Raw genomic sequence first — 15,304 nt, forward strand, 5'->3', positions numbered from 1 at the left:
CTTACAGCATTTTCTTTTGAAGTGTTTCTCATGTTCATGTATATTTCCCCGTTTTCCATTTAATTCATGTTTTTATCGTCTTGCTTCTAGATTGTAGAATTAATTTTTTTAACCTAATCTTCTTATCTATAAAGTCTCCCCTCTTTCTGCTCCTACATGCACATCACCATCAGGGGCATTTCTCTTCTGCATAGAAACATTCTGTGGCTTTATAGGACCTTCAGGAAGAAGTTCAAGCTTTTTCCCCAGGTATTTAAGTCATCCGCAGTCTGGCTATGGGCTATTTTTTCCTAAGCTTCCTTTCAACTTCTGTCCAATTTGGACCCTTAGTGCTGTTTTGTTTTGTTTTTTAATTGGCCCCTGATGCATTTTTGTCTATTGAGCCTTTGCTTATGCTCTTCTGGACCTTCCCTAGAATGGCCTCCCATCTCCTAATATAAACCATCCCCCTACTTTAAGGCTTAGTTGTCCTTAGAGTCTGTTCTGACCCTACCCCAAACACGAAAAGTTTGCTGACCTCAGACCCTCCTCAGCACCTTCAAACCCATTCTTAGTAACTTAATCATAAACTGAGGCCATTAGCAACCATGGTTATACTGGTTCATGATTTGGAGAGCTGAAGCCAGATCTTTTGCTTTGTGTTCCCAGCAGTGTTGAACAAGTGACTCTCAGTTGTGGCTGTCCATTAGTATCATTTATGGAGCTTTAAAAGCAAAACAAAACAAAACAAAACAGCATCTGGTGGGCTGGGCCCAGGGACCAGTAACTTGTGAGAGCTGTCTCGGTGATGAAAATATAGAGCCAAAGCTGAGAGTCAGTATGTGAACACAATCTTGCAGTAAACTCTTTTGACCCACATCAGGAGAACGTGGAGTTTGAGCCCTCTGTGCATATGAGTATGTCAATATATCATTGCATCTCTGCCAGAAGGATTCAAAGCGACCCTTTATAAGTCTGGAGTAAAAATGACTTACTCAACAAGGAAATATGAGTACTCATTATGTGCCAGGCACTAGTCTCGGTGCTGAGGTCACTGAAGTGAACAAAACATGTCTCTGCTGTCCTGGAGCCTCTGCTCTTGGCCATGCAAAGGCAGATCACAAATTAATATCAGGTAATGATGATAAATGCTGTAAAGAAAAATGAAGCAGGATAAGTGGGCAGAGAAAAAAGCAATACTTTCATATAGGCTAGTTTTAAAGATATTTCCTGTCTGCCTTAAATCAGCCAATGCGTTGAAATCCACCCCCCTCCGATACAAGTCTCAGAGCCAGAGCTGGCGGGCCAGCCAGTGTTGAAGTAGGAACTCTTGCTCTCTGCTGTCCCTTATCTATAAGCAAAGGGCTGAGCAGTGGAGCCAGAGGGGTCTCAGAGAGTGGGGGGCTGGAGGGGAGGTGGGGGGGATGTGAGGGTGGGGTGTAAGGAACAGCCAGGGTGCTGTGGATGCACACCTGGGCTGGGAACAGGGATCTGGCCATGAGCCCCATCAGACAGTATTGCAGCTCCCAGGAACCAGTTTTACTTTGTGGTGATCCCCCTCTTATGGTAAGGGTCACAATACAATCCTCATCACTTTAAAAAGATGATACACTTAAATAGCCCAAACTTTGTGTTTCAAAATGTTTCTCTATGTCCAGTGAACATTCTGTGTAGCTGTGAAGTGGATGTTTATTGAAATGATATGCCAGTTTGTTTAATAATTTGCAACATGCATTTCTTTGATAGGTGGAAAGCATGGCAGGTATTAGAACAAATGTATATTTAATGTACATTTTTCTCAGGCACCCTTCCCTGAAGGTCAGTTCTTGAGGTCGGTGTCCCCATCTACTGAGGGATACTATCTTGCAGTTGGAGATGCGGTTAAGACCTGTGTGCACCTGTATGGAGCAGTTTTATAATGAGTATAGTATTATTCTCCATGCCCACAACTCTGTAAGTGAAGGGTATGGGGAGGTTGAGCTCAGGGAGAAAGGCTTGACTCTAGGACAATATTAAATCTTAAGGAGATAGTCTTGCATCATCTTAACCCCAGAAACAGTAGCTTGAGCAATGAAATGAAAGATCACGCATCTGCCGGTAAATTGGGGTTGGTAAAGCTAATGTGTCCTTTTGCCATCCCTTTCTGTGGTGACTGAATTCAAGGCACATCCCCTTTGCTGTCATTTTGTTCCTCAACACAGTCCAAGAAGCCGAGAAAACCTAGAGCCAGAGCTCAATCCCTGGGCATAGAGGGGCACCTCAGCAGGGCAGGAGGCTCTGACCTCCGCCCTCCCCTTCCTGCCCTCAGCAGCCTACACAGAACGCGTCACCTGCTCCAGCCGCACTCTGCAGCCAGCCGGAGGGGAAAGAGCGAGGAAGCGGCGGGCTAGGCCGGGCTGTGCGCACAGCACAGCTGTCACCCAAGGAGAAGCTCTCTCCTGGCCCCGAGCAGCAGCGTGGGTGGGGCGCAGGGAGGGGGCGGGGAGAAGTCGGGAGCAGCTGCGCGGCGGGTCTCCAGGGGGAGCCAAGGTACAAAGGCGGGCCCTGCATCGCCCAGAGCATCCTTTCCCCGCTGGACCCCGCCCGCCCGCAAGCACGCTCGCTCCTGCTGCTGCTGCTGCTGCTCTTGCCTGGCGTGACTTCTTTGTGCTGTGTTTTCTGCCCGTGCCTCCTCTCTGCAGGACCTGTTCGTCCTTCTTCGGGCTATAAGAAGGCAGATGATGAGATGTCCCGGGCCACGTCTGTTGGAGACCAGCTGGAGGCACCAGCCCGCACCATTTACCTCAACCAACCGCATCTCAATAAATTCCGTGACAACCAGATCAGGTAGGAGAAGGCGGCTGAGATATGCTAGAAGCTGTGAATTCACAGCTGGAACGGGGCTCATTTTCCTCTTGTTAGCTTTTCCATGCACCTAGCCAGTCCTCACCCGTGTCCACTTACTCCAGCCCCTTCCACTCCCCTCCCCCTCCCCCTCAAGCCTGGCAGTCTACACCCGAGCTTCCAATGGAGTCATATGTGTTTAGCATCTATCTTTTTCTCCTTTGCATCTATTGCTTGCTGAGGCTGTGTGAGCCCCGAGGAAGTTTTTCTACAAAATGAGGTCTTACATTTTTCATCTCTGAGTTCCCTTCCAAGAATTCTTCCTCGTTCTGTTTTAATCTAGTTGAGAGATTTACCTAGCAATTTACAGACCTTAATGTGGGGAACTGCTTTATAAAAGAATACCACAAGTTGTAAGGACTCACATTCAGCTCCAAAAGGTGCAAGACTTTGTTAAGAGGTTTTCATTTGCTGGGAAACTTTGCCCAGAGTTAGCAGAAAGATGGATAGAAGCTAACCTGTGTGTATTCTTTGCTGCCCACTGTGTCAGATGCTTTAGCTATACTAGCTTCATAAATCCTCATGACCTCCTGAAGAAGGCATTATTACAATGAGATTAGGAATCTGAGATAGCAAGATGTTAAATAATGTACCTATGGTCATACAGCTACTGAATGGCAGAGCTGGAAATAGAACCCAGCCTGTCCGACTACTGAGGCTCAAATTCTCTTTGCTGTTCACAGCTAGATCATTAGGCACAGGTGTTAATACACTTTCAAATTTCATTAAAATTTCAGGCTTAGATAACTTTATCTCTGGGAGTGACTTCAGAGGATGTAGTTCTGTGAGTGGCTCAGAACACCAAGTTCAGGTCTAGGGAACTGATAACCTGAATTCCAATTCAGTGTTCTTTCTAGAAAGCTCTGGCTAAAACTTTGCTGTTGTTACATGTTTAAATATTCCACTATAGTGACAGCATGTGCACAGGCTGCTTAGCCTGACACCCTTATTTAGAAACACCTGGCTGTTGGGCATTGTTGTAGCTTGATAGAATTTGTAGTAGAATAATTGTGCAATTATCTGAAGGTGATACCTTTATTTATTAAAGGGGTGTTAGATTATCCTGGCTTTATTTTGGGTTTTAAGAATGATCATTGGGACGTATTTTATACTTAAAAGTGTAGCTTAGAATAGCTGAGGCCAAATTCAAATAGTGAGTGGGCTTGGCTTAAGATACAGAGCATCAAGCACAGTTAGTTACCACTTCACATACTAGGATGGCTTTAACCAAAAAGGCAATAACAAGTGTTGAAGAGGATGTGGAGAAATTGGAATCCTTGTGCATTGCTGATGGGAATGAAAAATGGTGTAGCTACTTTGGATAACATTGGCAGTTCCTCAAAAGATTGAATGTAAAGTTACCATATGATCTAGTAATTCTACTTCTAGCTATAAATAACCAAGGGAAATGGAAACATGTCCACATAAAAACTGTACACAAATATTTATAGCAGCAATATTCCTAAAAGCCAAAAAGTGGAAATAATCCAAATGTCTATCAGCTGATGAATGAATGAATAAAAGGCCTGCAATGGAATATTATTCAGCCATAAAAGGAATGAAGTACTGACACATACTACAACATGGATGAACCTTGAAAACATGCTAAATGAAAGAAGCCAGTAACCAAAAAGCCTCATATCATAGGTATACCCCTGAGATTTTCTGGGTTCAGTTTGAGCCACCACCCTAAAGTAAGTATCGTGCTAAAGTGAGTCCTAATCTTTTTTTGGTGGAGGTTCTTGCCTTCGATCAGTAAAGAGCGTACCATCTGTGAAGTGCAGTGAAGAGAAGTGCAACCAAACGAAGCGTGCCTGTATGTGATTCTGCTCATATGCAATGCCCAGAAGAGGCCAGTCTATCGAGACCTAGGTAGTTTAGTGGTTCCTGAGGCCAGGGAAGGAGGAGTGATGGCTGGTGTGCATGGGGTTTCATTTGGGGTGCTGTTCACACAACTCTGTGTAGATACTTGGACTCCTTTAGAATCCTGCACCAGCAATGTAGTTCCATTTTCTCAGACCTTCTCTTATGTGTTTTGAGTTAATGACTTAAAAAGATAAAATTTCTTTTAAAAAAGATGTCTACTGTATAAGAATATGTATTGAAGAGTCACTTTTTAAACTTTAGGATATTTTCATAAAATAGCAATATTTTTCTTAGTTTCTATTTAATTTTGGTATCCATTTGTACATGCTTAAAACTGGGAGAATGACTAACGGTCTTTTTTTCCCTAAATTCTCCAGTTTCCATGGAAAATGATTTTTGAAAGCTTTGGAAAAGGGACCTCACAATCTGTTTGTAATCAAGACTCAAAGCTGACTTTTGAGACTGACTTTATTATTAGTCGGAGAGATTCCCAGTACTACCTGTTTTATGGTTTGATTTGTACTTTTTGGGGGGCAGACAGAAATTAATATGGGAATGTGCAGTGAAGGTTGGCTAGGAATAAAGTAGGTAGAAACAAAATACTCTATTTAAAGCCTTATGTAAGTATATAATCAACTTAGCTGAATATTAACATAGTAAATATTAAAATTTATAGAATTTCTGAGTTCATGGCTTATACTATAAGTATAAATTTTAGAATGCACTGAATTGAGTCCAAGAAATTAAAATGTGCCCCTTGCTGTCCTAGAGAATGGCCTTTGAGTGTTTGTTTCACCTTGACTGTATATTTAAATAGGAATTGCTAATGGTTTTGTGACTCACAGTTTATTAAGAGATTTATTATAAAGCATCTTGGCATTATAGTTTAAGGACTTTACAAAATGTTGAGCCACGCTGTTTTAGCACTTTAATATTGCTGAACTCAAGTTATATAAAAATACTGATTTTTAAAAATAAGATTTTTTTTATCTTGGCCATGAATGCTTGCTAAATGTTGATAAAGCTGTTCAAAGGAGTGTTTTCATAAAAGTAAGTTCATAAAGGATTTCTTTTTCTTAATACAGTTTTTCTTGAGAAAGGATAATTTTTTTTTGAGGCTTGGCATGGAGTGTTTATCCTAGATTGATTGCTCCTAAATTGAGATTTTTGAGGAGAACAGACCACCTGGGACAGATGAGGCTCCCGCTAATCCATGGAATTATTCAGAGGCTGTACACCTCAGGAGGCTGGCCCTTTCTGGAGGGGTTTTCTCACTTACCTTCCCCACTTCAGGCCCTTTCTGGCTTGGGACCATTCAGGATCATGGCAGTTGCTCATGTCAACCTTCCTGAGCAGCTGACACTTGAAATTCAGGGAAAAGATCAATGTTTGCTGAAGATAGAGGTGGCTGCTGGGTGCTGGGAGAGGCCAGTGAGGGGTGGTATGGTAAGGTCAGGACAGGGAACGAAGGTCTAGGTTTAATATCTGGGCTAGTGTGTCCAAGAAAGAGGCTGGGCCTGGTAGATAGGAGGGAGAAGGTCACCCTGGAGGTTGAGTGTGGCTTTGTCACCCCCAGGAGAATGTGTAACCTGGTAACTACAAATTCCAAGCAATTCTTTGAAAGACTGGGGGTGTCTGTGCTGTTCATTGGACATGGGTGTCTTCTCCAAACCTTGTTCTTGACACTGAAAACAATATATGTGTGATCTGAAGCTGTGGCAGTTGAAGTTTTCCATTACTGAAGCCAAAACTTTTGGATTATCGTAATTATGGAGAAGTAAGACATGGTCTTTTTCTTCTAGACATTGATTTTCTAGGACCTTTACCATGAGGACAACAGTGACCTCCTTTATCCTGTAGAAATGGTAATTAATAGACTATTGCAAAGTATGTATGTGTCTAGGATTTAACAGGGATGTCCAACCTTTTGGCATCTCTGGGTCAGACTGGAAGAAGAGTTGTCTTGGGCCACACATTAAATACACTGTGATCTGTAATCACAAAATAATCTCATCATGTTTTATATTTACAGTTTTGTGTTGGGCCACATTCACAGCCATGCTGGGCTGCATGCGGACTGTGGGCCTTGAGTTGGACACCACTAGCACTGTACGAGTATATGTCTGCCTAACAATATGCCTTTTCCCTGAAGCATACAACATCTTCTTTCAAATATTTTTAAAGCTTTTTTTTTTAATATTTATTTATTTATTTATTTTTTAGAGAGGGAAGGGAGGGAGATAGAGAGAGAGAGAGAAACATCAATGTGCGGTTGCTGGGGGTTATGGCCTGCAACCCAGGAATGTACCCTGGCTGGGAATCGAACCTGGGACACTTTGGTTCCCAGCCCGCGCTCAATCCACTGAGCTACACCAGCCAGGGCTGTAATTTCCTTTTGATTCATGTAAAGATCAGTGTTTTAAAAACTAAGGTTTATGTAACTTGTTGTAGACAACTGCCCAAGTCAAGGTTGGCAAAGGTAAATGTGTATAAAAGTTTGTATCATGAGCAATGGATTATGCTGAAAGCATTCAATTTTAAAACAGTCTCAAGTTTTCTTCTGTGTACACTGTTGTAATTTACCTGTTTATTTATATATTGTAATAAAATTATATATATTTAAAGTATATAATGTGATGATTTGATATTTATATAGACAGTGAAATACCACAGTCAAGCTAATTAACACATAATCTGTCAACAGTTACCATTCACTGTTTTTAAATCAGAGGCAGATCTACTTGATTAATATCCAAACCACCCACTCCAGTCATCCTATATTTTCAGACCACGGATGTCACAGCATATAGAGAGTCTGTAATTTATACATACCAGCAGCAATTAATGCCATAGGAAATTCTTGTAATTAGAACTTTTATTAGGTTTATACCACTGATCAAGGCTTTTGAGACATTCTGCAGAAAAAAATATTTAAATTGGGGGACCTTTATCACTGAGTGCTTCAGGTAACCGTTAAATGAATGAGCTTTCTTGAAATGTATTTTCAGGAACATAAGTGTCAGCCTCGGGCCAGTTTTGTGTGTGATGTTTCTGAGGAAACAGCAGCTGTCTAGAATGGACTAGTGTGGTGACCTCTGCCAGCGGGCCACATGCGGCCCAGGACAGCTGTGAATGTGGCCCAACACAAAATTGTAAATATATTCCAAACATTATGAGATCTTTTTGTGATTACGTGTCACAGTGTATTTAATGTGTGGCCCAAGACAACTCTTCTTCTTCCAGTGTGGCTCAGAGATGCCAAAAGCTTAGACACCCCTGTGTGGGTGGTTGTGGAGCATATTTTGAATTTACCAAAGAAATATCAATCCATTCGCATTTATGAAAATTGGTAAAGGCATTTGGTTTGAGAGTCCTAGTCAGTAACTTGTTCCCCTTGTTCCTGTTCCCAAATTCTATGAACTCCTATTGTCTTCTCTGAATTTGTGAGCACTTCTGAATCTTACAGATAAAAAGGATTAAGCATTAGGATTTGTGAAAAACACAAGTTAAAATTTACCCGAAATTGGAGGAGAATAAAGAGATAGGACAGTGTCTCCTCCACTGAATCAGATCTTAGGACAGAAAATGTACATTGGTGGAGAAAATGGTGAATTGTGAACACACTTTGTATTTGGAATAGTACTGCGCCAGTGCTGTGCAGTCAGTTTCCAGCATCGCACCAGGTGATATGAGATATTGACATTGTGGGGAAGCTGGGTGAAGGGTTATGGCAACTCTGTGCCATTTTTGCAACTCTTCTGTAAGAATGAACTTACCTCAAAATAAAAATATTTGCAAAATTACCTGAAAGTATCTGGGAGCCCAGGAACTAAATGCTAAACTCGTTTATCCTTCTCTTGGGTGCTTTGAGAAATGTTTGGGTCTTATACTGGAGACACACATTTTCAAAAAATATTTTATTTATTTATTTTTGGAGAGAGAGGGGAAGGGAGGGAGACAAATATCGATGTGAGAAGCACTGATTGGTTGCCTCTTGCATGCACCTGGTCCGGTCTAGGGGACCAAACCTGCAACTCAGGCATGTGCTTTGACCGGGAATCAAAACTGCACCCTTTCACTTTGCAGAGCAGTGCCCAACTAACTGAGCTGCACTGGCCAGGTCTGGAGACAGACACGTTTTTTCAGGGATGATAGTCAGTGGAGATGGCACCATTATCTTCACCTGGTTATGATGCTAAAAGTAAAGCTTTTACTTTTCAGTGGATACTATAAATAAGCTTTTCATTGAATCATAAATGCTGGGACTTCATCATTTATTGTCCATTCAGATTACTTTAGTCTATTCAGCTAAAAAGAAAATTTAGATGTTGAAATATGTTTAAGTGAGGAAAAGCTGATTACAGAATATGTGTGTGTTTTCCAGTTCTCACGTGGAGATAATGTAGTCAGTGAGAGCAATTCATAACACTGCTGCGGAGTGTTTGGTAAAATTATGTTTTGAGGAGTGCATCCTTTCTGATGTCTTGTGAAGTACATTGTACATCAAGATATTATTACTGAGCTTTGTTAGACTGTGGAAGTTTGCAGCTGATTCTTTGATAGGGTGAGTGGAAGCAGGTTATATACATTCCTCATCTATTGAAGATCATTATAACTGGTGGTCTGCAATTGAATGCTAATCTACAGCTTAATCCAAGCATGATAACTTTCCATTAATCTGTGATGGATTTTTATTTATTTATCATGAACTGAATGTGTAAATACTAGGTAGGTGGAAAAGTACTCCTTGGGTGTCAAACAACATTCCCTTAGATGGCAACAGGAAACATTTGTTTGCTTAATGTTTAATCTAGCTGTGTAGAAGTTCAGAAAGTAGGCAGCTGCATGGACTGCAGAAAATAGTCTGGTCAGAGTTTAGTCATGTGAGTTTTGTGTAGCTTTCTAGAAAGTAGCATCTAAGTGTGTGTTCTACTTACAGCTGAGCCACTCAACGGACAGTAAAAGCTTATTCAGAAATGCTGCTCAGCAACCCTTTCAGGAGGGACAATGCTGAGAGAGAACAAAAACAGAGGTATGACCTTTGTTGTGATGCAGGGACTTTCTACAAAGAAATTTCCTGAAATCCATGAGGTTGGGTTTGATCATTTAAATGCTGATCTTTTCTCTGAAATGAAAGCCAGCTCTTCAAAACTTAAATAATAGGTTTCTACTATCCTTACTATTTTTTATTATAGTTATAAAGGAATTTGGGTTTGAGTTTGGGGTGTTGCTGGCCATTCTGAGGGATTACTCTGTATATCTCAGTAGTTGTTACATGTGCTGTCCCTCACTCCAGAGGGTCCTGGAGAGCCAGCAGGGTCAGCTTTCAGGCCTGCCTGAGACACGACATCAGCTGCAGAGTGGGTCTAGCTCTGTCACATAAGTTCTGCATTTTTCATCAGTGGTCTCCAAACTTTTTTGATCAAATATCCCATCCATAAGACTTTTTAGCATGAACATTTAGCATTTATATTCAAATATTTATAGTTACATCACTATCATTACTTACTATCTCAAGGCCCAAATGTATGTGCCAAGATTCTTAGTTAAAAATCATGGATATAAATCCTTATTGTTAATATTCTTGATTATTTTGAATGTATTTGGCTGACCTAGCAGATTTGATGAGATTATCCTAATGTTTGCCCAGATCGGTGTGGCTCTTTGGTTGGGTATTGTCTTATCGGTCAGGGTGTGTATGAGAGGCAACTGATCTATGTTTTCCTCTCACATCAATGCTTCTCTCCCTCTCTTTCTCCCTCCCTTCCCCTCTCTCTACAAACAAATGCAATCTTTAAAAATAATTATCCTAATGTTTAACCTAGAAAACTTATTTTGAAGAGCTTTTACTAAGAAGAGAAGTGTCACCCTAGCCAGTGTGGCTCAGTTGGTTGGAGTGTTCTCCATAGACTGAAGGGTTGCAGGTTTGATTCGCAGTCAGGGCACAACCCAGGCTGAGGGTTCGATCCCTGGTTGGGGCACATGGAAAGGCAACCAATCAATGTTTCTCTATTTCTGTGTCCCCCTTCTTTTCTCTTTAAAATAGTAATGAAAAAATGTCCTCAGGTGATGATTTTTTTTAAAAAAGTGTCAATTCTACTTTTTAAAAATTTACTTGTCATTTACTCGCTTGACATTTTCAATCTGTGATTTGTTTCACTGCATGATTCTTAAGCCAGTCATTTTTTGGGGGAGGGTTAGTTTAGTTGAAATTAGATAAATTAATTCATCAATTCACCTAGCTAGACACAGAAACTGAAATACGTAGTACTAAGCAGGGAGAACAGACTGGAGGTCACCTTTGTTTCCATTTCAGTCATCTCAAAGTGACACAAAATACCACAGCCTGGGGGGCTTGACCAAGAGAACTATTTTCTCACAGTTCTGGAAGCTGGAATTCCAAGATCAGGGTGCCAGCACAGTGAGACCCTTCTTTCTGGTTTGCAAACAGCTGCCTTCTGGCATGTCCTGACATGGTAAAGAGAAACCAAGCTCTCCTTGTGTCTTCTTTCAAGGGCACTCACTAATCCCAGCAAGTGGGGGTGGGGGCACTCTCACTACCTTACATCAACTTAATCACCTCCAAAGGCCCTGCAAAATTCAAAGATGAATTTTCTGGAGACACAGGTCAGGCCATGGCCATAGCACCCCCATTCTAGATCTTCCCCTCCAACCATGTTATGTAGGACCATGTGGGGGGGGCCAGTGTCAATCCGGTCAATAAATGTTATTGAAATTTGATTTTTTGGCATGTACATATAAATTCTAACCCTACATTTGGAATATACTAGGAAGGTATTTCAGTCCCTTTCTATCAGGACTGAAGAGCTGGGGCTGGGTGGTCAGCTGCGGCTCTGCAGGGCCAGGCTGGGGGGAATCTACTAGTGAGTGGGAAGATGGGTAGAGGTCAGCCCGAGAGGTAAGGTGCAGTTCCTGTAGGGAGGACATCTAGGTAGGTGAACAGCACAGGCAAAGGAGCAGGCGAGTATAACAGCTGAGTGCCTTTCCAGGAGAGTTGTGAAAGTCAGGGATGATGGATGATGTGCTGTGAAAGGCCAAGCTCCTGGAGATGGGTCAGCTGTAGCCAGGAAACCTTTTAAAGGGGCAAGTGACATTATATTTGAATTTGAGATCATTCTGGCTGTGTTGTGTGTGTGCCCACATGCTCTGCGCTTACAAGTGCATTAGGCTGTGGTAATTGCCCAGGAAGGGGTGTTGGGCTGTAAGGTTATAGGAGAAAAAAGTCACTAAGGGCTGTGAAGGACCCTGACAAGTGTGGTTCTCAGGGTTTCAACTTTGGGGACAGGGAAGGTGGTGACACTCTCACTTGTATTTCTAGGGATTAAAAAAATCAACTTTGAATAGTTGGTTTGGGGCAAGATCATTGACTTCAAAATAGCACACACTCCCTTCTACCTCAGTATTAGACTTGCCCTGGGGGGATCAGGGAGGGGTACTTGGGTATCCTCTGTTCACTGTGTCGTGAAGGCATCTGTCAGTTCTCCAGAAAGCGGGGAGTGGCACTAGTCCTACTGGAGAGACACCCCCATTTTTGATAGATCTCTCCCTACCTCTAGATAGGTTTGATTCCAAAATATTCAACTTTGTAAGCAGGAACTATAATAATGTCATCCCTCATAAAGTGGTAAGAATTAGAGGAGAATATATATACAACCCAAGGTGCAGTATTAGATGTACTGTATCCAGAGAGATGCCGACAATCTATATTAGTGATTACTAATACTGCTGTTTTATGCAACTCGTGTTGCTCTCTACCCAGGTATTTTATAACTAAAACATTCTGTCGATAAGCTCTCACTTGGGGAAAGGGAGGTGTACTTGAGTATCACCCTGTGCAGGGGACACAGACTGCTGGAGAGTAAATGTGCAGACTGAAGAATAACAGGGTAGACTTCGGGTGTCAGGGGCTTTTGCATGTATTTTTCTAGCCTGCACCTTCTATAAGCAAGCATGCTGTACTGAGAGCATTGAGACAGGGCTAAAATGTATTGAGGGTGTGTGTATGTTGTTAAATCAAGAAATTGGCTTTTCCTTTTGTAGTTTTGTGTGAACAAAGTTGGGTTAAATTCACATTGAACTCACCATGGCTCCCCACTGCAGACCAATGCCAACTAAGTTTCTTTACTACAGAATGGTAAAACCTTAAACTTGGTCTAAATGAATAACCAGGATGTTACTGAATTGTGCATATAGGGTCTGGGTCTTTCTCTCCCACTCTTCCCCCACCTTTTCCCCTTGTTTTGGGCTGTCAGCTTTTTTTCAGCCATTTGGATTTTACTTTGTATCTTTCTAAGGAATTTAGTACCATGTATAATATTTAATCTGAATACTTAATTGTAGATTCAGTTATATAAAGGAATATTCTTCAAATTATCCAATAAAAATATGACTCCTTTATTTCTATTGCAGTAAAAGTTGAAGGTTTTGAAAGTATTATTGTATAGCATCTGAAGTGTGTTAACCAAGCCCTGACAATTTAAAAATAGAGCTGCTCTTTATTTTAAAACAGTAAGTCTGTTTGCTGAGTAGTATCATAATTACTTCCCCAGTATTCCATCTTTGTTAAAATTGCCTCATATTAATTTTTTAATGTTACCTTTACAAATTATAGTTTATTAATCATTCTAGCATTGATATATTGAATAAATTGAATTATTTCATACAATGGCTATGCCAAGGGCAGACAGAACCATTGACTTCTCAGTATTCCTGTTTTGCTTGTCAGCTGTCACAGGGTTTCTTTGCCATTCATATTTCAATAGTTTTATTCACTGTATGTACTTAGACATTACAGGAAAAGTCATTTTAAGTACTGGAGGGAGCGTGTGTGTATATACATACCACATTATTTAGTTATTCCCTAAGTGGAGGTCTTGATATGGGTTAGCCATATTTGTAAGCCAAACGTTATAGGTATTATAAAGTTGGGGAACTTGAAAGCAAAAATAACATAATGGGACATCCCTACTGATACCTTTACTGATCTCCTTCCACCATGTGTGGTGGAATGTGTGAATGTGTACAAAGCTCATACTTAGTCCTTATACTTCATTTGGCTTACAGATGAACATCTGTCTCCATTGGGAACTTGCTAATCCACCTGGTGAACTATTATAATCCATGCTTACCCGATGTGGAAAGTTCCTGCCTTACACCAAGGCTTCCTGTGATTTCCACACGTAAAGACAACAGCAATTGATCCATAAGCAGTAGCAAATATTTTTAGTCACTATAACAAAACATTAATTCTAATATCAATTTGAGTTAGTATTCATGGACTGTCATGCATTTAATAGTGCTCTTAATGTTTAGTGTGATAGTCATAGTCTCATTTGCAGAGAAAAGCTCTGTAATATTGTCCCAGGGAGGACATGTGGTCCCTCTTGTGCTGGCTTTCTACTATATCCTTGGGAGAACAGGAGTTTTCTTATTTAATGAAGTTAATTGATGATTGCTCTGATTTATATTGTTCCTATGTTCAACAAAAATGAGAACGTGGGTATATTTTTGCCCTTAAAATTGTACCTCAAACTCTAAAACTACATGTTAATATGCATGAATTTTGAGGAAATGCTGAAGAAGCCGGGGGGCTGTCAGCAGACTGACAATGTTTTCATGTTTCTTTTCCAGCTTCTGAGGACCACATACATTTTCTAGGTTTTGTGGTCCAACTTGCTAGTATTTTCTTTGGGGTACAGAGTACAGTGTTCCAAAACATTTTTAAATCACATGTCATACATTTAACTAGACAAGAAACTATTTTTAATACAATGCTGGCCTTAGCTGTAGAGTTAAAATAAGTGTTTTATGGAAACCAACCCACGACACTTAAGGATTTTGGAATAGTGGATCGCTTTATAAGAAAGTTAGCTGACTTTGATTTTAAATCACAATACTTTTTACATAAGTAGCTTGAAAACATTGATTTAACATTATTCATAGTGAAATATCTTTTCTCACATAACAGTTGAAGATAAATTGATTATGAATCCTGTTTTTATTTTAATTGTCATGCTAAGGAACCTCATAAATTTTGATATTTTGAGATACTACCCTTAGAAAATGGGCATACAGTAAGAATATATAGCCTTTTAAGAAACTTACATGCTGTTTACCTTTGGAAATACATTTAGTATTTTGAAAATTAGAACAGCATAAAAATGAGCCCACATCTATCCATGGAATAACGATGTTTATACTGTGGTGAATGAAGCTACGACCGGGTTCTGCAGGAGTGCTGGAACTACGTAGTAGTTTCTAAGATGTAGCTTCTTCTTAGTAAGACCTTAAAGATAGTCTAACTGAAAAATGAATTATCTCCAAAAACTTTTGCCAAGGTTCATGCATCCCATAAAATGATCAAATACATTTTTTTTGTGGAATTCTCGAAAGATAGCACTGCTGATGCTTGCTGTTGCCTCAGGTTCGTGTTCTGGTGGTGCTTGTGCCCCAAGGGCCCTTGCACCCACTCGTTTCTGGTTAGCAAGTGGGGTGCAACCAACTTGTCTGTTGGCTGATAAGACCATGATATATAGATTTTTCTTTTTTAGAAAAT

General features: G+C 40.7%; 1 protein-coding gene across 1 annotated transcript in view; it reads left to right on the plus strand.

Annotated features, from left to right (window-relative positions):
* ATP8A2 (ATPase phospholipid transporting 8A2) overlaps positions 1–15,304 on the plus strand; it is a 568,312-nt gene that overhangs the window by 69,727 nt on the left and 483,281 nt on the right. Inside the window, exon 2 of the mRNA XM_045844948.1 lies at positions 2,661–2,805. Coding sequence (XP_045700904.1) covers positions 2,661–2,805 — 145 coding nt within the window. The remainder of the gene's footprint in view (positions 1–2,660; positions 2,806–15,304) is intronic.

The sequence above is a fragment of the Phyllostomus hastatus genome, unplaced genomic scaffold (assembly GCF_019186645.2).
Source record: "Phyllostomus hastatus isolate PE091 unplaced genomic scaffold, TTU_PhHast_1.1 phas_contig_41, whole genome shotgun sequence".
NCBI classification, from domain to species: Eukaryota; Metazoa; Chordata; class Mammalia; order Chiroptera; family Phyllostomidae; genus Phyllostomus; species Phyllostomus hastatus.